The 22494-nt window shown below is 45.4% G+C and overlaps 1 protein-coding gene across 2 annotated transcripts in view; it reads right to left on the bottom strand.

Annotated features, from left to right (window-relative positions):
- MDGA2 (MAM domain containing glycosylphosphatidylinositol anchor 2) overlaps positions 1-22494 on the bottom strand; it is a 631070-nt gene that overhangs the window by 225972 nt on the left and 382604 nt on the right. For both annotated transcript variants that reach the window (XM_008171632.4, XM_008171633.4), the window contains exon 7: positions 402-731. In XM_008171632.4, the coding sequence (XP_008169854.1) occupies positions 402-731 (330 nt within the window). The remainder of the gene's footprint in view (positions 1-401; positions 732-22494) is intronic.

Raw genomic sequence — 22494 nt, 5'->3', positions numbered from 1 at the left:
ACCAGGAGTCCAAGGCCTAGTCTTCACTTACCTGCTGGTCCGGCGGCACGCCATCGATGTTCTGGGATCGATTTATCGCGTCTGGTTAAGACGCGATAAATCGATCCCGGATCGATCCCGGAAGTGCTCACAGTCAGCGCCGGTACTCCAGCTCGCCGAGAGGAGTACGCGGCATCGACGGGGGGAGACTTCCTGCCGCGTCTGGACCGCGGTAAGTTCGGACTAAGGTACTTCGAATTCAGCTACGTTATTAACGTAGCTGAATTTGCGTACCTTAGTCCGATTTGGGGACTTAGTGGGGAACAGGCCCAAGTTATGGGGAAGCCTCACTCCTCTTCTCTTGTACATGCACTGAGGAAGAGCCACAGTTGTAAAGCCCAAGTCCAAGGGAGCAGCCTTACCTGTACTGCTGGATATGTTGACATCAATGCTGATATCGGATATGCCTCCGCCTTTCAGGGATGCCACGCAGGTGTACGTTCCAAAGTCAGTGAATTTCAAGTCGATGATGTCCAGGTTGGTGGTGCCAGGGGAAACATCAGGGTCAGTCTGGGTGATGACCATCCTTTCTGAGCTACGCAACGGGCGTCCATTTTTAAACCAACTGAATGTGAGCTCCTCAGAAGGAACAGCTTCCACCTGGCAGGAGATTTTCACCTCGCGCCCAATCTGGATGTTGTCGTCTTTGTGATATGGGTCAGGCGTGATCCAAAACCGGCCTTTTTTTAAGGCTAAAATATAAAAACATGCCCACAATTAGTCTAATATGCTACAGCTCTTGCAATCCGAGACCCGGAACCTGCAAAAACCGTTATACCCATGCATATGAATGGTCCCACTGAAGTCACGGTAAACTACTCACGTGCATAAAGTGGAACACGTGGATTAAACGTTAGCTGGATCAGGTCCTTAATCAGCATCATACTGTGGCATACATTTGCATTGCTAAAGCTCTCACCACTGTTGTCATGCAAGCAAGGAATAGATACAGTAAATAAATCTGGCTGAGCTGCTGGCAACTGAAGGGTAATAAAAACAGTTCAAGCTTCCTCAGTGTTGACTATGTATTGTTCTAGGTAGATCCATGTCCCCCGCCCCACTGTCCTATCAGAGTGCCTGAAGATAAGCTTGCTGAAGATAAGAAAACACAGAGATCAATCTAATATCACTGAAATGATCAGGAGTGTCATCTCAAATCTGTCTGCGGACAGGGACAGCTGTGCGGAACAGCCCTTTGCTAGTTCGCTACATGGGAAAAAACAAACTCACTCCTAGGCTAAAATCCTCCCTGAGGTACACACATGTGGCTCCTTCCCCCATCAGTGGCCTGGATTCACCCCTCACTCATACAGGCTGCAGCCTCCACAGGCTTGTCGCAATGGGGATCCCCCTGCCAGCAACTGCAGCCCCAGAAGTGGCCAGCTAAGGAGCACACCTGGAGCATGGATGCATCTTCTGAGCAGCCTCCCTTAGTGGGTCTGTTCTGAAGTCACAGCCGCAATTTAAAGCTGCCCTTCCCCAGCGTATTCCCCATGAGAGGCTGTGCAAATGTAATCCACACACCTCCTGGGTGTGGTGCTGTGTCCCAGCTAGCGGCACTGAGACCACTTAGAGAGAATTAAATGAGTTCACTCTTAGCAAAGAGCCAGTTGGCTTTTAGCTCATGCAGTAGAGACTCATGCACTAAGTTCCAGAGGTACCAGGTTCAATCCCGCCCGACGACGACAGTGTTACACAAACACAGCATTCCCTTCCCAGGGGTGAAGTGGGGCTGCCTATCCCTGGTGGGGCAGCGCCTGTCGAAGTAAAGTGAGGCCAATATGCGCGCACACGGCTGGGAACAGAATGTTAGCCAGAAATTGCAGTGACGGAGCTTGCCACAAGCATCAACAGGTTGGGGGGGGGGGGTTAAATTAATAATAAAGTTATTTTCTTCAATTCACTAGGACAAGAATTAAGCATGGTAATTAATTCTCAACCCTCCAGCCAACGAGGGGAAGTACCGTCCCAGTTTTACAGAGGAGGAACCAGAGATACAGAAATTAAACAAGGGCTTAAGGAGACAGTGTCAGAGCCAGCATTAGGACTCAGATGCTCTAGGTCCCAGCCAAGAATGCCAACTGCTACCCCATGACGCTCTCGTGAGGCAGGACAATCTCCAACTGATGAGAGTCACTAACACAAGTTCAGCAATTTGCTATGAAAAAGCAACTTGATGCCATACTTCAGACATTTGTTTTCAATATTTTTGTTTAAAGCAAACATAAAACTATCCTGAAACTGTAGCAATTGGAATTAGCAAAGCAGCTGGTAGGATGCTAATTTTTGGAAGATGTTCCAGAGTCAACCATTAAGCTCTTTAAATATGTGTAACTTCTGATATACTGCATTTAAATGCTACATGTATAATCTCTCTCTCTTGCTCTCTCTCAGAATATCTCTCTATATATTCTGTGTCAAACTGAAAAGCCCCACAAGGAAAATACCGGTTGGAAATTTTATAAACAAATATTCTGGCTAAACATAAAAACTGGAGGACAAATATTTAAATCTGACATTTCCGCTGCATTATGTGACTTTTTAGCACAGTGGAAAGTTCCTTTGTTTCCCCCCTCCCTCTTCCCGCGACTGCCCATACAGTGTTTCGTGCATGGAGCATTCGGAGGTGAAATGAGGACACACAGCAGCATTCTCCTATCTGGCCTCATGTATTTAGATGCTTACAGCAAATGAAGTGTGACATCGTTACAAATGGTAAAGGCGGTGTACTGAACATTTTCTTGTCAGGATACCATACTTTGGGTAATAAACAGTTTGCTCATATACAGAAAGCGTAACAATATGAAATGGAAATGAACTTATGAGGTACAAAGCAAACTAGGAGAGCATTCATTGTCAGCTGTTTATGAAGTGTTGAAAATGCTAATTCAGACTCTCTTTCCTTAGCTCAGTAACTCTTTGCAGCTAACCAAAGTGAGGCAAAATTGCCGTTTTCACCACTTTCTATAGCTATCAAAGAGCTGACACTTCATGGATGATATTTTAATTGTGTTTTTTAACTTTTCTATTTTTTTTTCATCCTCTACCCACAAATCTAAAAATCTTTCAAAATCCAGATAGCAGCCCACAAACAGAACGAGATGGACAAACACACAGGCAATAGACCCAGAGAGACACAGTAACAAACTTTGGCTGTTGAAATAGCATCACCATCTTAATTAGAGAATGAAAGAATTGGTTTGTTTGTAGCGCAGGTTGGAGAGCACAAGAGGTTATTTGGAAACTCATGTACTTCATTGTTAAGGTATATGGATGGCTGCTAGGTTTCTAATTAAGTATTTCTGAATCTTGAAAGTTTCATGAATTTTAGTATGAAAAAATTCATGTCAGAATATGTGAGCCATTATTCATCATTTGTTACTCTGTTTAAAAGCTGCAATCAACCGCCCAGGAAGCAGAAACCGGCAGCTGACCAATCCCACGCAACAAATAAAGAAGCTGAAAATTGTCAAAGTGAACATTTGCAGTCGGCTGCTGCAATTCGTTCAAATACCATTTCCCACAAATACATGGACGTAACAAATACACTCCTACTTTGCAAACAGAGAAAAAGGAAGTTAAACAATCAAGGTCAGGACTAATTCAGTCACCTCTGTTTGGTAGTAAAATCACCAAGCTTGTTTCCATTTTGAATCTTTTTTCCCTTGTCTGCACATAGTGAGTTTTAGCCATTTCTCTCTCCCGGCAAATGGATAGCAGCGTTGAAAAGAAAGTTTTAAATCTCATCCATTCCTCGTTTTGGCTAAATCCATAAGAGCATCTAAGCTAAGGAGAAAAGGAGTCCCAGGCTTCAGGCAATAAGCCTCATGGGTCAAGAACACTGCTTTCGTTGCCCATGTACTACATTGCAGAGTTGGCTACCAGCAAGTGAGGTATGGTTTGGTTTGTTGTCTGATTTTTACTTATGTGGAAGCATCAGGTATTAGCAACAACCAGCGACAGGATATTGGACGTGGACCAGACAATGTTCAGCCCTGCTATGGCAAAACCTATATTTCTAAAACCACTGTAATGACAGAAGAAAACGTCTGTCAGGTAGGTCCCAGGGGTTGCGGTACAGCACCCACCTTAGCCAAATCGTTCTCACAAAGGCGATTCAGAGGCACAGAAACTGGGTGCAGAAACACTATTTCTTGGCAGGAAGATGCTATAAAATCAGAGCTAGTAAAAGCTTCTGTGCCATTCCCCTCCTCCTCTCCCTTCTGCTCTCCACACACGAGACTCTCCCTTCACACGCCATCCCGCTTTCCTCTCAGCAAGCATCACAGCCATCGCTAACAGCAACACGGATTCCCAATTCTACACCTGGTTAACCAGAATGCCTCTCTCTCTCTGGTCACATTCTCCAAGAGCCTCACAAAACCTGCACTGCCATTGCGCTATGTCTCTCTTGCCAACACCAGAGGAACAATTTTGGTTTTATAATCGTAGCCCTGAAGCATTAAGTACCACCGTTAACCAATCAACATCCTAACCTCACTCACCTGCAGGGGGAGACAGTTCAGTTCCACCATTAACAGTTCAAAGGCTGTGTTGGAAATTGATGCATTTGCCTCAAAGTTAATTCCTTTCCTATTACATTCGCTAGTTACTTGGGGCCATTCTAGTCACACATTCAGGTTGTAAAAGAGCCAGGAGCAATAATCAAAACTCTGTGTTCTAAACATTTTTTGAGGGACAATTGTCCAGATAAATTGACATCCTGCAGGCAGCCACACCTTCCTTTCCCATAAAAACTTCCTCACCTCCCCAAGGTACTCTGCCCCTCCTGGGCGCTGGTTTTTAGGAGGTGGCCAGGTTCCCATGGTAAAGAATTACAGAAAGAGTCACTTTCATCTAGTGTTGAGCAAGAAACTTCCTGAGAATAAGGAGAACAGTGTTATCTCTAATCTCATCTATTTCCCTCTCTGCTTCATTGCAGAGCTTTTGGCTTGCACTCTGCCCAGCCCAGTCCCTATTCTAGCTGGAAGGAACAGGACACATACCCTCACAGAGGGAAAGCCTCGGGGGTTCACTAACTGCTTTCTTCCCCGGGCAAGCTGATGCTCATCATCAGTATTAACTTAGGAAGACTCTCCCTCCACACTTGCAAACGTTCCCCTGAGAGGAGGGTCACGGGCAGCTGAAGGCAGGTTTCCCAAGTCTGCACGACTCCCACGGAAGATTCTTTCAGTCCCAATGGCCGGAAGAGCAGTGAGGGCAGTCAACAGCCCTGAAGTACGCAGTCTCTGCGCCAATATCCCGACCCTTGCTGCATGGAGCTAAACTCAGGGGATTTCTCCATGGGCTGTTGGACCTTCTGTAGAGTCAGGAAGCAAAAGCCTACTCCAAGATCTGAGGTGCAGAATCCCATCCACAGGCTGGATGATGCCTCTGACAGTCCTCAGGGCATTTAAGTTTTCTGCCCGTATGCTGCCCCCTCTCAGGAGCACTCCCCCTCCATCTGTCAGGAGTTGAAGTATCACCGACCACTTGAAAGTTTATTTCCAGCTATATTTTCAATAAGCTCTTGGGGTTTACGTGCACCGATGACCCCAATATAACAGCTCTTTGTCCATTCCTAGAGTACCTGTTCCTTGAGCAGGCCCAGATTTGAATCCTTTCCAATGACCCCCATACCTAATAGCAGGTGTATTGATATACACACGGTGCCCTGAGTTCTGCCCAGGAGAGCACTGCTTGTTTTGTTTTGTCGCTATATCAGTTACATTCAGGGCAAACGTTTCTTCACAGACCTGAGAGTTAGACACAATATTTAAAAAGAAAGAAAACTTAGATCTGGACGTAATCACATGAGTCTGGGAGCTGGGGCCCTAGAGACATGCTTACAATATCTATGTCTTGGCAAGGTTTTCTGCACACTGTCAACAAACGGTGCTGGAAAATATGGCAAACGTCCATAATTGCCCTGTGCGCTTCAGAACCAGTTCAGGAAATTGTCAGTCTGCCTCTGAAAAACTGTGATGTGATCAAATAGAAACCGGGGAAGCGATCTTCTCCACTCTTCCCCAACTGTTTTCACAGTTAATTACATTTCAAAGTTATGAAATACATTGAAAGTGTCTCCACGAAAGCCTATTTGCATTCAGATATATCTTCCCTCCCCCACCCCGATCAACCCCAAATGCTCCTTTAATCCATCAAAATGGTTCAGATCTTGCAAATGCATATTTTGAGATATTTGAATAGCATCAAACACAGTGATTGAACTCATTAGCTGCTGCACTATTTGCAAGCTTTGACACAATGGTTTACTGGCCACTGCCTGCCTCCTAAACTGACACAGGGGAGGGGGGAATGCTTGGCCTTGTGTTTTCTGGTATTTGCGTATGTGACTGTATGGAGCCTGCAGCAACAGCAATATTCAGTAGCAGAACCGTGCAAAATACTAATTTGAACCTTGAACACACCGTCAGATTCCACTTGGGTTCAAGCTCTGTTCCTAACCAGCAGTGGTTCTGTTTGAACGTTGATCATGTCCGTGAGCATTTTGTCAAAGCTGGAGAGCAAGTCTGCTTTATCTCGTTATCTGTGAATGGTTTGAGACAGTCATCTGCTGGTGCGAAGAGCTGATGAAAAGGGCTGTCCAGAAGCGTGATTTGCAGCACACACGCCCACCAACAGCTTTTATTGGCCTTACAAAATCCAGAACTATGCTACATATTGTCAAGCACCTCTACTGGCAATTTACATAGCGATAGGTAGAGAGCGCTCCTGAAACAGCTGGGGTGCTCCGCGGGTTTGACCACACTTTGAGCGAGGGGTGGGAGAGACTAGCCGGGCCCACCGCATGTGCTGCCATTCCACATGCTCGATCAGAACTAGCGCGAGTCTGTCTCTTCGAGCCGGCAGTCACCCCCACCCCCCCCAGCTCCACGTGCAGACAGGCGAAGAGTCTGCTTGGCATTGGTTGACAGGCCTCATGGGGAAAGTCACACGGGACCCACCCCGGAGACAGCAGGATCAGCAGACAGTGTTTTCACGGGAGAGTGGCCAGTGTGTCAGTGTCTGAGCTCTCCGAAACATTTTAGATGTCTGATAATTTCTCTCTCTCTTACACACACACACACACACTATAGAAGGGGGAGAGAAATAGAATCTTATTCCCTTTTCTGGAGGGCCAGGGCTGTCTATCAGCCATCTCACACTAAGAGGAAAAGATTTCCGAGTAGGCAGAGGGCCTGCACAGAAACCCTGAGCAGAGGACTAAGGCCTGATCTGCAGCCCATCGAGGGGTCTGTCTACACTGCAATCGGGAGGTGTAATAGCAAAACAAGTAGACATACCTGAGTTGGCTTTGATACAGCTAGCTCAGGTGCCAGTCACCGTGAATCTGCGTCAGCATGGGGTTCAGTGCCACCTGTACAAGCTCACCGGGCACCATAGATGACTCCTGCCTCCCAACATGGCGTAATCTAAAGGGGAGGACACGGTGACCACCCCATTTGTGTCCTCTGCAACGTGAGCTCCCCACCCTGTGCCTATCCTGGGGCCGCCACGCTCTCCCCGGCCCACCAGTTACCTGTGGGGGCAGGGGAACTCTGTCATTTTCCCGCCAAGCCTCCCCCCTGCCACGTTCAGCCGCTCTCCCTGGCAGCCGGGCCCAGGCAGAGACTGGGACCAGAGGCTTCTCACGCCTGCCGCTCCAGGTTGCTGACTCTGCAGAGCAGCGGCTGCTTGAGGGAGAGCCAGGCTGGGGTGGCAGACTGCCCCAACCGCTCTGCTCCCCACCCGGGCCTGGCTGCCAGGGACAGGGGCCGAGCGAGCCAGAGCCCCCCCATCCCCTTGCCCATGGCAAATTTCCAGCTCGCTCGGCTCCTGTCCCCTGCAGCTGGGCCTGGGCAGGGACCCAGAGCAGCGGGTTTGAGAAGCGGCTGGTCCCGCTCCCCACCCGGGCCTGGCTGCCAGGGAGAGCGGCTGAATGTGCTGAGGGGCAGGCACCCTGGGGCAGGTACCCTCTCCCCCGCTCCCCAGCAGGCCAAGCAGAAATCTGGGGAGGCACTTGACCCCACATGCCCCCCCTCCACACACACACACACACACACACACACACACACACACAACCTATCCCTGGGTCCCTGGACAATTACTCGGGTGATTTGCAACGCTGAATCTCATGCTTCCACAGCTTCACTGCTATCAGTGCCCGAGCTAGCCAGATTAAAGATAACTTGGGTATGCCACGGTTGCAGTGTAGACATACCCAAAGTCATCAGCCATCTTTCCACTGACTTCAGTGGGATTTGGATCAAGCCCTTTGCCTGGACCCCCAGGACCAGGACAAACAGGAGGCTTCATGGAGGTAGTTCATTACTAGCATCATTCCCTAGAAACTCCATGCCCATGACTCTGAGGATGTTTCTTGGCTTTAGAAGGAGCCACCACCAGCTCTCCAGATCACCCTGGTGACTTTTGGGTGGATGGGATTTTCACAAGAGGGGTGAATCTAAGGGGCTCTTGGTGCTAAGAGGAAAGACAAATTAAACACCTTAAGCAATTGTATTATGGGTGACTCCAATTTAATTGTTTAGTAAAAAGTTGGAATGTTTTTCCCTAGCCAGGACAGTGCAAAAACCAGCATTTCAAACTAACATCCATCATTTTTCACACTCACTAAACTTTAAAAGAAAAACAACCACCCCACATTTTAAACAGCGAAGTTAGAAATCCCTGAAAATGGAGGTTTAGAAGAGAAGTGCTGAAGCACAATCACAGCAGTGCCATTATTCTGCCCATCTTATTAGCGTGATGACTGGAGCCTTTTAGATTACACAGGCATGCGTGTCTTCTTGCTCGCTGATTTAGAAGTAAAACACTTTGATAATGGCCCCCGACAACACCCAGAGAGAGAAAGATTTTCTTTCTGAGTATGTGCACAAGGGAAGGAAAGAAATATAAACAATGATCTGTTCTTGTATGCAAAGTTCCTGTTTGGAGGCATGATACGGTGTAGGATTCTATGCTATTTTAATCCCAACATGCACAAAAACCATAGACTCTTTCTTAGGATTGAGATGTAGAGGTAAGTCTATGTGCCCACATAACAGACCCCCCCAGTGCCTCAGACAGGATAGTTTTGGATCCAGCATCCCAGGAGTAAGTGGGATTATTAGTAATCTCATCCACAAACACAGATTCCATCACCATCTCTATGCGGATGTCTTGCAGATCTACCTCTCTACCCGACACCTGGACCCTGTTCAAACTAAAATCTCAGCCTGCCTCTCTGACATCTCATCAGGTATGTCTAGCCACCTGCTCAAGCTCAACATGGCTAAAACAGAGCTCAAGCTTCCCCCCAAAACCTTCCCTGCTACCTTCTTTCTCAATCACTGTTATACAGACCCATAACCTGGGCATCATCTTGGACTCAGCCCTCTCTGAAGGTCCTCATATCAAGACTGTGTCTAAATCTTCCTAATTCTTCCTGCATAACATCTCATTCATTACCAATCTGCCAATGTTGGCCCAGGACACCAGCCTCCACCGCCCACTTGTTCAATTTTCAAGCAGCCATCATCATGTTTTCTGCCATGCTATCCCTCGTACGTGGGAGGAGTTCCCCATAAACAGCTGCAAATTTGCCTCATTAACCACCTTCAAATCTCTCCTTTGCTGTGATGGAAAAAAAAAAGAAAATTCACAACCATTAGGCAGCTCACATGCTGAGACCACATCGTGTCATGTTGCTCAACACTGTCTCATTGTTTCCTTGTACGGCCCCACCTGTCTGTACCCATCTGTTGTCTCTTGTCTAATCCATAGATTGTGTGTCCCTTGGGCCAGGGGACATCTTTTTTTCCTAGTTTTGTACAGCGCCTAGCACGATAGGGTCTGAATCTCCAAAGAGCCAACAGGGGACTCACCTGGGTTGTGGGAGACCCAGGTTTGAATCCCCCCTCTGCCTGATTTGGAACAGGGATTCGAACCCAGGTCGCCATGTCCCAGCTGAGTGCCCTAACCACTGGGCAATTGGCTATGATGGGGGAGGGAGGTCACACTCTGCTTTTCATGAGAAACGGCTGACCTGGCTTAGGTGCCCCCAACTCCAGGAGACAGTTTATGGCTGAGGATCCCGAGTATGGACAGGCGCTTGCCTCCAGCCCGTCAGGCAGGCGTGACAGCCCTACAGCAATGGGAGTTGTCGAGACATGTAGTAACATCCCATGTGCGCTCGGCTACAACTCAGTCAAAGTCCTGGAGCATGCTTTGGCTATTCCCAGCTGTCCAATGTAGCCAATCAAAGAGCACGCTGGAGCTTCTAGTGCAGTGTCCCTCGGGAAATTACTGCACAGCAAGCCAGGGCGCTAGAGGTCTTCCAGCGGGTGCCTCGACTCCTCTAGAGATCTGCTTAGTTTTACCACAGGCTACATAAAAAGCACTAGCGAAGTCAGTACAAACGGAAACGTCCTGCTTTGTTTATATTGCCCTACGTACTATCCCCTGAAATGTAAGTACAGCATTTATATTCCAATCGATGTATTTTATAATTATATGGTAAACATAAGAAAGCCAGCAATTGTATTTTGATGTCTGATTTTGTAAGCAGGTAGTTTTTAAGGGAGGTGAAACTTGGGGATGTGCAAGGCAAATCCGACTCCTGAAAGGGAGACAGTCGTCTGGAAAGGTTGAGAGCCACTCACCTAGAAAGTTTTTTACCCAAGAAAGCTTCTGCCCAAATAAATCTGTTAGTCTTTAAGGTGCCACCAGACTCCTTGTTGTTTTTGTGGCTACAGACTAACACGGCTCCCCCGATACTTGACCCGGACACGCTACTCAGTCACGTCCCATGTAGACTAGCCCCCCTTCGGCAGCGTAGATTGGGGCTCTAAGCCTTGCCTCATTGCTTTGCATTTCACTCCTGGCTAGCACAGGCAGCTCCCTGCTCAGCTTGCTGGCTTCTGGGAATCCTTCTCATGGGTGCAAAAGTCTCCCCATTCGATGCATGAGGAACCTGGGCCCCTAATTCAGGGCTGTGAATTCCACTGGGTGGCAGGGCAGCTAGGAGTTAGCTTTTGCAATGCCTAAGTCCCCTTCGTGAATCTAGCCTTTGGTAGTACAGGCGGTAGAGTAAATGACCACCCCACAGGAGCGAGCAGAGAGAAACTCAGACTCAGAGGCATACGGCTGAGGCCCGGTGCTACTCAGGAGTCGGTACAGTTTACACACTGTCCCATAATCCAGCGCAGGGTGAGAACACCAAACCACGAAGCAAGTGGAGCCCTGAAAACCATTCCCCCTTCTTCCAAACTGCACTGGGCGTGGTCCTTCAGGCCCGGCACCCTGCCCGAGTCCAACTGACACCAACGGACTCCTCACACATCCAAGGAATTGCCATGTGACCCCCACTGCAGGATCAGGACCTTAACCAGAGATGAAATTCCAAAAGGTCAGAGCTTGGGGGGTAGTTCATATAAGGACCCAGAAAGTTTCAAAACTTATTTTCACAATGTAAACCTCTTGATTCTCCAAAACCTTGTGGGAAATCTTGGGAAACCAGCTTCTCTCGTTGTCTGCTGGCACCCCTGCTGCTGCTTCCGGACAGGGCCTAGATATGCAGAGGCAGTGGACAATGAAAAATAAGGAAAACGAAGGTTGCTCCAATCTTGCTGAACAATGTTTTGAGCTGCTGGACTCACCTGTTCACAACCAAAGTGTAAAGAATAGGGTTGTACTATAATGCTTTCAGCAATCAATGAATGGAATGGCTAGCTCCCTACAGCACACAATTTACGCAATCCAGTGGGTTTTGTGCCATTCAGAGTGAACTATTGATTCTACACTGGTGTGATCCTGAGGGGATGTGCTGGTCGGACTGGGGCCATACCTTGCAGAGCAGTGACAATCCTGTTTGTGAGGCCTGAGGAGAGCACAGAGTATGAATTGACTCACCGGGTTTTACAATATGAAGAGAAAATGTGCTACTGCATGACAGAGAAATGTTTTATTTCCATCATTTGAACTGTTCAAGCTTCCTGAAAATTTGCCCAATTAAAAATCAAAAGGCAAAACAATAAGATTTTTTAATTCAAGCCATAATACTAAAATATCAGCTTCAATGACCCGAGCTCTGATGAATTAAATCCTTAACAAGAATTTGCTGCAAAACAATGCCATATGGAGGCTGGCATGCAGACCAACTCAATAAAGTCAAATAGGGCTGTTTTTAGCCTAGTAGCCCTGTTCTTCACTAATACTACCGTAATTTGTTCAATTCCAATGTAAAACATGAGAGTTTAAAAACTACAGAAAACATATTTTATTTCCATATTGTGAAAGTGAAGTGACAAGCTTAAATAAAACACAATAAAACATGCTATGAATTTAATTTCATTCGGTTGTTTCCAGACACATTTCCTTCAAAGCTGCTATCAAAAAACTTCAGCACTGAGTTGAGTTCCAGTGTTATTTGTCTGTATGACTGAATGAGGCAGAAATCCACAGATGGAGAAATCTCTACTCCAAAATCAACCCGCCCCATGGCAAAGAGCTCTCAGCACACTACCTAATGTCTGGCTTTAAGTGAAAACACCATATAACTGGAACTACACATTAAATAAACAGCCATTTCCACAGCAGAGCCCAGCTAATGGAAAGTCTTCTCTGGTATTTCTCTCTTCGTTAGTACATCCAGTTCTATCTGTTCAATGGAGCCAATAATAAGCATTCTGCCTCCAGCACCATGGAAACAAAGTTTGTTTGTTTTTTTGCCCCTGTCAGTGTAGATGCATTATCGGAGTGTTCCGCAGTATATAGCCCTCAATGCAGCTACCAAATAACAGAGCATAGACCTATGGGAGGGGAAATGTTCTGCAATGATGAACAGAACACACAGTGTTATCTTGAAACATTCATTTGGCCACGTTGTTGATGTTAAGAAACAGTTTGGGATTTTTTTTGGTCTTTTTTATGTATATATCTCTATATCTCTATATATCTACACACAGAGAGAGAGAGAGAGAGAGAGAGAGAGAGAGAGAAAATAATTTTAGCATCACCCAAAAATGTGTTAAAGTGAATTCCAGTCCTGATTTAAAGCCATTAAAGGAAGAACATTCACAATTAAGGGCACTTCTAGCCTAACACAATGCACTGTAATAATGGATGTCAGGTCTGAGCGATCCATTAGCAGAACTACTGTGCAGTGCAACAAGGAAGTGAATTCGGTAAATACAGTGCTGACACGCCGTTCAAAAGCGGTTTACTGGTGTAGGTTTAATTAGATCTGTAACAGGTTTTACATAATCTCTCATATTAATTCGTATTGTTCATCTATCATTCATCGCAGTTGGTGCCAATATGTACATAAACAAACTAATAAATTTGGTAAGAAACAGGAGACTATTCGTAGATTCCAAGACCAGAAGGAACCACATTGATGACCTCGTGTGACCTCCTGGCTAGCACAGGCTAGAAAACCTCCCTGAGTTAATTCCTGTTTGAACTAAAGTATGACTTTTAGAAAAAAAAATCGAATCTTGATTTTAATATTTCTAGTGTTGAAGAATCCACCACAAACCTTGGTGAATTGTTCCAACGGTTAACTATCCTTACTGTTAAAAAAAATTGTGGTTTATTTGTAGTTTGTATTTGTCTAGCTTCATCTTCCTCCCACTGGATCTTAGTATACCTTTATCGGCTGGACCAAAGAGGCTTCTATAATCAAATTTCTGTTCCCCAGGCAGGTACTTATAGGGCATGTCTACACTGCCTCGCAGTTCAGATGATGGGGGTGTGAATGCCAGTGCACATCAGGGCGATGTGATGTAATTCCCCATGCAGACACTGCAGGCATGAACTAAAAGGTTCCTAGTTCATATTAGCGTGAATCTCTTCAAACCGGACTACATTAATGCAAAGTAGGAACCTTTGAATTTGCACTTGTGGCATTCACATAGGGGAGTTAAAGAGTGGCACTTTTTTGCGCACTGCTGTTCACACCCCCATATTCCAAACTGAGGGGCAGCGTAAACATGACCATAGACTGTGATCAAGTCACCATTTAGCTCTCCTTTGATTGAGCTCCTTGAGTCTATCACTAGAAAGCACGTTTTCCAGTCCATCATTCTCCTGGCTCTTCTCTGGACCCTCTCCAATTTATCAACATCTTTTTTTGAATTGTGGACTCCAGAAGTGGACACAGTGTCCAGCAAACGTTACACCAGTGCCAAATACAGAGGTGAAATAACTTCTCCAGTCCTACTCAATATTCCCCTGTTTATACTTCCCAGGATTGCATTAGCTCTTTTGGCCACAGCGTCACATGGATAGCTCATGTCCAGTAGATTATCCATTATGAGCCCAAAGGTACGTGAATAACTGATTTTTTGGTTTGTTGGTAGTTCCGAAAAAACAGGAAAAAAATTGGTTCAGGTTGAATCGAAACTGATTTTTTCTTTGAATTTTCAGCAAATCAAAAAAAGTTGGAAAAATTATTTTGTATCAAACTAAACTTTTTTCATTTTGAGCATTTTTAGCCTTTTTTTTAAATCGAAGCAAAGTCAACAATAAATAAATTAATGGAGATATCCTATCACCTAGAGCTGGAAGGGACCTTGAAAGGTCATTGAGTCCAGCCCCCTGCCTTCACTAGCAGGACCAAGTACTGATTTTGCCCCAAATCCCTAGGTGGCCCCCTCAAGTATTGAACTCACAACCCTGGGTTTAGTAGGCCATTGCTCAAACCACTGAGCTATCCCTCCCCCCAATGGGCTAGATTGACAAACTCTAGAAAGAAGAGATGGTGGTGGGTGTGCCCTCCCTTCTGACTCAATATCCTAGTTGTTAGAGCACTCACCTGGGGGTGGGGAGAGACCCAGATTTAAATCCCTTCTCCAAAGCAGGGATTCAAACCTGACTCTCCCACTTCCCAAGTGAGTGCCCTAACTCAGCTAGGTTATTGGATATAAGAGGGGCACCACCAGAGCCAATTTTGTTGCCCATCTCTAATCTGGATTGCTTAGGAAGGTGGGGACAAGCAAACAATATGTCTTTCAGTACGGCCAAATGTGAAATCATGCATCTAGGAACAAAGAATGTAGGCCATTCGTACAGCTTGGGGGACTCTGTTCTCAGAAGCAGGGACTCTGAAAAGAACCTTTGGGCTCATGGTGGATAATCAGCTGAACATGAGCTCCCCGTGTGACGCTGTAGATGCCAGTTTCCAGATGCTACTGTAAAGATCGTTCTGAAATAGTGACTTGTCTTCATTATTTACCACTCCCCCAGCCTTTGTCATCAGCAAATGTTATCAGTGGTGATTTTCTGTCTTCCTCCGGGTCATTGATAAAAATGTTAAATCATGTGAGGCCGAGAACTGATTCCAGTGGGACGTGAGAGCAATGAGAAGTCTTGTTTGGTATTTCTCTTTGTTAGTATATTCGGCTCTGTCAATTCAATGAAGCCAATAATAAGCATTATGCCTTCAGCACCGTGGAAACAGAACTGCTTTTTTTGGCCAGTACAGATGCATTATACTTGCTCGACAATGATTCCCTATTTACAATTACATTGAGACATATTAGTTAGCCAGTTTTTAATGCGTTCAATGTGTCATGTTAATTTTGTATTGTTTTAGTTTCTTAATATGTCATGTGGTATCAAGTCAAATGCCTTACAGATGTCTTACACCGACGCTATCAGTCAAACTTATCTCATTTAAAAAAAGTTAGTTTGACATGATCTATTTCCCATAAACTCATGTTTATTGACCTTAATTATGTTACCCTCCTTTAATTTTTTATTAATCAAGTCTTGTAACAGCCATTCCATTATTTTGCATGGAATCTATGTCACGCTGGCATGCCTATAATTCCCTGGTCACCCCATTTACCCTTTCTGGATATTGGTACACCATTATTTTTCTCCCAATCCTCTGGAACTTTCCAAGAGTTCCAAGATCTACTGAAAACCAATATGAATGGTTCAGAGAGCTCCTTGGCCAACTCTTTTAAATCTCTTGGATGGAAGTTATCCAGACCTGCTGATTTAAAAATGTCCAGCTTTATTATATGTTTATTTAACATCCTCCTTAGTTACTATTGGAAGGGAAAGTATATCATCATCAGCATCATATAATATGAATACATCTGACTTTTCCCCCCAAATGAAACAGAAAAAAATATCAAATGCTTCTCTCTTTTCTGCATTATTGATGATTCTTCCATTTCCATATAATAATGGACCAGTATAATTGTTAGGATTCACTTTGTTCCTTACATGATTGAAAAAAAATACTTATTCTCCTTAACTCTGGTGGTCATAGATTTCTCCTGGGGTTTTTCAGCTTCCCTTGTCAATTATCTACATAACTGGATTGTGATTAACAAGTCTCAAAATAGAGAGAAGACAAATTTATATTTCTTGAGGATTAACAGAGATTGGAGCATGCACCTATCCCTCCCGCACAAGAAGAGTGCTTACTTGTAGACAGTGACACACATTGTACTGCCTAGCTCTCTCACAGTCACTCCTCCCAAGTTTTCTGCTCATTTACAGTAGCATCGCAAGGACAACTGGAATCCCAGTGGGATGGATTATATTTAACATTAAAGATAATATCTCTGTTGTCATTTGTGGCGTATATCTCATGACTCGTTCTCCTATTCCAATTGTCCTGAAACATTATTTTGGGCAAAATAAATACAATGTTTGGAAAAGGAAAGTTCTGCATAATTTCCACTTCAAACATACCATTATTTAACGTTGCTCTTCCACATTCTCTCGCGGGAAAATGAATGCAGACCATTACTAAAGCACAAGCTCCATAAATACATTTAACCATCCACAATTTAATCCAACCCTCCCAAAAGCACACAAACCCCTCTCCCCACCCAAACTGCCAATAATTACTGCCCTGCCAATGCAATTGACTCCTCCACACTCTCCCTTGCGGTACGCATCAAGGACGCAGGATATAATTAACAGACATTATAATATACGGAGAGAAACCCTCTGTCAACATAACCGTGGGTGACTAATCTAAAAACAACAAAAGATCGTATTTAGTTCCCAGCTTTCTCTGGAAGGCCCAGCATTGCTTAAGTGTGTGCAAAGAGAGTTTCGAATTTGTCAGCACACCACCAGCCAGCTGTGCTACTGACGTAATACCCACAAGGACACCACTTTTTCTGTCTGGCTATGTACAGGTTGCTGCAAATCCTGCCATCTCCTTATTCCACTCTTTACCTTTGGTTTGCTTCTCTTACCATATTATAACATGCAGGTATTATAATCACGTTGGTTATCAAAGGGTGATTGCTGGGCAACAGATGTATCCTCCTTGTGTTTAGTCCTCAAAACCACTCTCCAGCTCCATCCTGTGCACAGGCCTCCAGCTCTGTGTGGTCTGGGAATGGTATCCTTAGCCAGGAGAGAAATGGATACACAGGGTCCCCCAGAATCATAGAGAAGATGGAAGCCCCATTAATTTCAATGTAATCGAAATAGTGGCCTCCTCTGGGTGTTCTTGAAAATGACAGAATGTTGAAAATTTGCAGCATGAGTTTGGCCTGGCCATGCTATGTCCATGAGCAAGAAGAGGCCAGGACGATCCACTAAGGTCTGCATCACGGGCATATAGGACTCTTTTAGACACATTGACTACTGAGCATGTGGGGAGACAGGGAGAATGCAATGGGCACATTGGGTCATCAATAGTTCCTGCAGAATTTGTGAATCCCAATTGTTGAAAGCCCTCAGCAATCTCTGATACAATGGATTCTTGATCACATGCCCCGACTGAGATTTTTCAAAGCAGCACAGGGAACTTAGACACTTCCATAATGCCATTCACACTCCTCTACAGCAACCATGTCCACTGTGGACTCCCTAAACCCAAATTTGTGCTCAAGTGACCAGTAACGATCAGGGTAGCCAGATTTCCTGAGCTGAACACCCCTCTCTCTTCTCCCAAGGTGCCCTCATCTTCATGGTCTAGTGCTGCAGATCAGGTCACGCTGGCTCCCTCCAAAAATGTAGAGACCTCTCCTTTTTCATGCTGAATTCATGCCTCCGCTTTTGCTCCTCCCAAGCCTTGAATACAACTTGGTCCAAACCAGTCTGGACTCAAAATCAACACACTGTCCCGCCATCCCCAAACACCTCACAAAGCTGTCTCCTCCATGGCTGGGAGCAAACACTCTGCCATCTGCCGGTCTCAGTCCCAGACACTCAGCAATGGCTGGCAGAACTCCATCCTTCAGCTCCAGCAGAAATCTCTCTTCCTGTGCAAGGAGCAAGAGCAGATTGTTCATTCTGGCCTCCATCTTAAGGCGGGGACTAGGAAAAGGCAGTCATGGATGGCAGGCCAGAAGAGACCACTGTGATTATTTAGTCTGGCTTCTTGCATGACACAAGCCATAGGATTTCCCTGAATCAATTCCTGTTTCAATTAGAGCAAATCTTTTCGGAAAAAAAAAACATCCAATCTTGGTTTAAAAATGGCCAGCAATAAAGAATCCACCACAATGCCTGGCAAGTTGTTCTAATGGTAGAGTTTGTCTAGCTTCAACTTCCAGCGACTGGAGCTTGTCTGCTAGACTCAGAAGGCTTCTTTATTATCAAATGAACGTTCCCCATGAAGGTGTTTCCAGACAGTGATCAACTCACCCCATAACCTTCTCTTTGTTAAACTAAACACATAGACTCAAGCACTTCAAGCTCTATCGTACCTGTCACTATCACACTGGTACCCAGGAATTTGAAAGATTCTTGCAGGGGATTATAGGAACAAAACCCTTCCCTGGGCGTCCAGAATGCATTTAAAGATCTCCTAGAAGCCACTGCTTTAGGGAGTTACTGGCTAATGTGAAATGGCAGACCCATAGTGCATGGCAATGCAAGTGTGCTAGTGAGCAAAACTTCAACTAAAAAGCTGGCTAACATGGGCACACAATCCCACTGGTTCAATCACCAACCTCTCATTTCTCTGCTGATAACGTGGCCTCAGTTTAAGCTTTTAAACCCCTTACTTTCAATAACTGTCAGAACAATTACGTTGTCAAGCATTTTCTAGCAAAGCATCTCCAAACTTTTGAATATCAAGTAATTATTTGGCACTTATGAGACCAGATGCAGTCACATTTTCAATTTAAATGCAAATAGCATGGAGATATTTACACAGTTTGTCTGTATTTTTATAAATGCTTTAAAATTTTTAAGACAGAAGGGCTTGTTATTCTGGAGATGTACCGTGGCAAATGGCTGTTTTCACCTGGGATCAAGTTAATTAGCTTCTGTGTCTTTTACTGCTTTTTTTTCTGGTGGGGGACCAGTGAGATTTCAGCTTCTCCATAGAGTGCCGCAGCGGAGTTCACTCTGCAAATAACTCAGTATATGAACTGTTCAATAGGTGAAACTGAGATCCAAGTGTCTGCCCCGCAGCTTGGAGTCTCCTTGTCCTGCTTCAAGTAGTAAATATTGAGAAGATGCAACTGTCACCAGAAAAGCAACATGATACCACCTCATGGATCTGATTCCACTCTCACACTTGCAGCAACATGAGTAACCCCAATACAGTAAATGCTGCTATTAGCTAAGTATTACGGTTATTTTTGTTCATTCCCTCTGAAGCACCTGGTATTGGCCATTGTTGGAAGACAGGATACTGGGTTAGATGGACCTTTAGTCTGACCCAGTAGAGCCAGTTTTTATTTGTTGTGTTGTGGTAACAACTAGCAGCCCCACTCCTGGACCAGGAACCCATGTTAGGACACACTGTACGAACACAGCCTGCCCGCAAAAAACGTACATCCTAAGCATAAGACAAAAGAAAGCAGGTGTATGTCAACAGACCAACCAGGGAGCACAAGGAAACAATGAGAGAGAGTATGTTACTGGCAGGTTAAGTTGTGTAACCACAAGAAAGAGAATCTATAATCAATACTATTGAAGAATCATGGAATCATAGAAGATTAGGGTTGGAAGAGACCTCAGGAGGTCATCTAGTCCAACCCCCTGCTCAAAGCAGGACCAACACCAACAAAATCATCCCAGCCAGGGCTTTGTCAAGCCGGGACTTAAAAACCTTTAAGGATGGAGATTCCACCACCTCCCTAGGTAACCCATTCCAGTGCTTCACCACCCTCCTAGTGAAATAGTGTTTCCTAATATCCAACCTAGACCTCCCCCACTGCAACTTGAGACCATTGCTCCATATTCGGTCATCTGCCACCACTGAGAACAGCCGAGCTCCATCCTCTTTGGAACCCTCCCTTCAGGTAGTTGAAGGCTGCTATCAAATCCCCCCTCACTTTTCTCTTCTGCAGACTAAATAAGCCAAGTTCCCTCAGCCTCTCCTCATAAGTCATGTGCCCCGCCCCCTAATCATTTTCATTGCTCTCCGCTGGACTCTCTCCAATTTGTCCACATCCTTTCTGTAGTGGGGGGCCCAAAACTGGACGCGGTACTCCAGATGTGGCCTCACCAGTGCTGAATAGAGGGGAATAATCACTTCCCTTGATCTGCTAGCAATGCTTCTACTAATACAGCCCAATATGCCGCTAGCCTCGTTGGCAACGAGGGCACACCGTTGACTCATATCCAGCTTCTCATCCACTGTAATCCCCGGGTCCTTTTCTGTAGAACTGCCGCTTAGCCAGTCGGTCCCCAGCCTGTAGCAGTGCATGGGATTCTTCTGTCCTAAGTGCAGGACTCTGCACTTGTCCTTGTTGAACCTCATCAGATTTCTTTTGGCCCAATCCTCCAATTTGTCTAGGTCACTCTGGACCCTATCCCTACCCTCCAGCCTATCTACCTTTCCCCACAGCTTAGTGTCATCCACGAACTTGCTGAGGGTTCAATTCATCCCATCATCTAGATCATTAATGATGATCATTAAGAGATGGAGTCCAGCCACAAAATCTGGGTCTAGATTGCAAAGCCCATTTGGAATGTGGGACTCTGCTTTAGATCCATCCCTAGTAATTACTGTCACAGGGCTGGGATATGGGTGACCTTTCCTAGTGGTTGGAGCAGGAGTCAGGCCTAGTGGTTAGAGAAGGAGTTGGTAGCCAGGAATGGGAGCCCAGGATAAGAACCGGAGCTGGAACCCAGAGTCAGAACCAGAGCCAAAGGCCAGAAGAGTCAGGGATCAGAGCCAAACACAGAGGTCAGGAATCAGAACAGAGGGTCAGAACTGGCTTACCTGGAGTGGGACAAGACTGAGACGGGTCTGGGTCCCAGGCAAGGGCAGGAGCTATCACACCTGTGGGTGAATGCAGCTGCTGATATGTTTAATAGCTGGTTTGCTGACTCTTCCAGCCATTCCAGGGATCCAGCTACTCAGGCAGCCCATTAAAGGCCCGCTGTGCTCCTTAGGTTGCCCGGGGACTAGCTCTGCTGCAGGCCTTGATTCCTGACAATTAATTCTCCAACTATTGTTTGTATTACTGTATCTGAGAGCACCACATCAGGGATCAGATGTTAGTCACGTTGCTTCAGGCACTCCAGGAAGGTGCTAAGACACCTCAGCCATGGAGACAGTAAAAGAACCCTAATACAATACAACAGAACAGAATAGAAACCCCACTGTCCTCGGTGTTGTAGAGAAGAAGTAAAACAAGCTTACAGGGAGTAACAGGTGGACACACGTATACCAGGGTTGCATCTGGGGGACTAACGCACAAGTGTTGCACAATAAGCGCAGGACGAGGTCACCACCTGCCTCGCTTACTGATCAGGCATTCAGCCTCCTTTGGAAACACAAAGCCGAGGAAAGGAAACAAACTAAGACGTTCAAGACTCCAGCTTGCCAGTTCACCAGACGGGCAAGCAACAGCAACACAAGCATGGATTCAGGAAAATGCCCATCACGAAAACAAACTGGAAATTCGCAAGTCTCATCACAAAGCCAGTCAAGAATTGGAATCTAAATGAAACAATTAAGAGACGTTGACGTCATTCCCAATGGGTTTCATACTTGCCAAACAAATTATAAATCCTTTGTTATACATTACAGCTGGGTGTTGATCGGGGCCTTTATAAAGCCCACCTCTAGTGCCAAATCTGTCAAAAAAGATCCTTGCATGACTCCCCAAAAAGCCAAAAGGCAGTGTATTGTAAATCTGCACTTTTCACTCTGCTCACATGCAATAAATAAAACTTAACATATGTTTGCCTTTCTTCAAAAACTTACAAAGCAAAGAAACAAGATTAGTCCCCACGCCAGGAAGTCTCCTATGTCCTAATGTACTGGAATGAAAATATACTTTGGAGTGGATTGAAAGTTCAAATTCTACTTATAAAGATTTCATTAAGGGCTTTATTCTGCCACCATTTGTTGTGCTGAATAGCTCCTTCCTCCACAAGTGGCTTTTATCCCATGGTTTAATGACTCAAAAATTGTTACGCAGGTTCTTGTAAAACTTTCCAAAATTATTAGTCACTGGGAGTTGAGTCCAGGCATGAGAAATTTCAGTCCAACATGTAATTTTC

This window comes from Chrysemys picta, chromosome 4 (assembly GCF_011386835.1).
Source record: "Chrysemys picta bellii isolate R12L10 chromosome 4, ASM1138683v2, whole genome shotgun sequence".
NCBI classification, from domain to species: Eukaryota; Metazoa; Chordata; order Testudines; family Emydidae; genus Chrysemys; species Chrysemys picta.
This window is presented reverse-complemented; position numbering and strand designations above follow the sequence as displayed.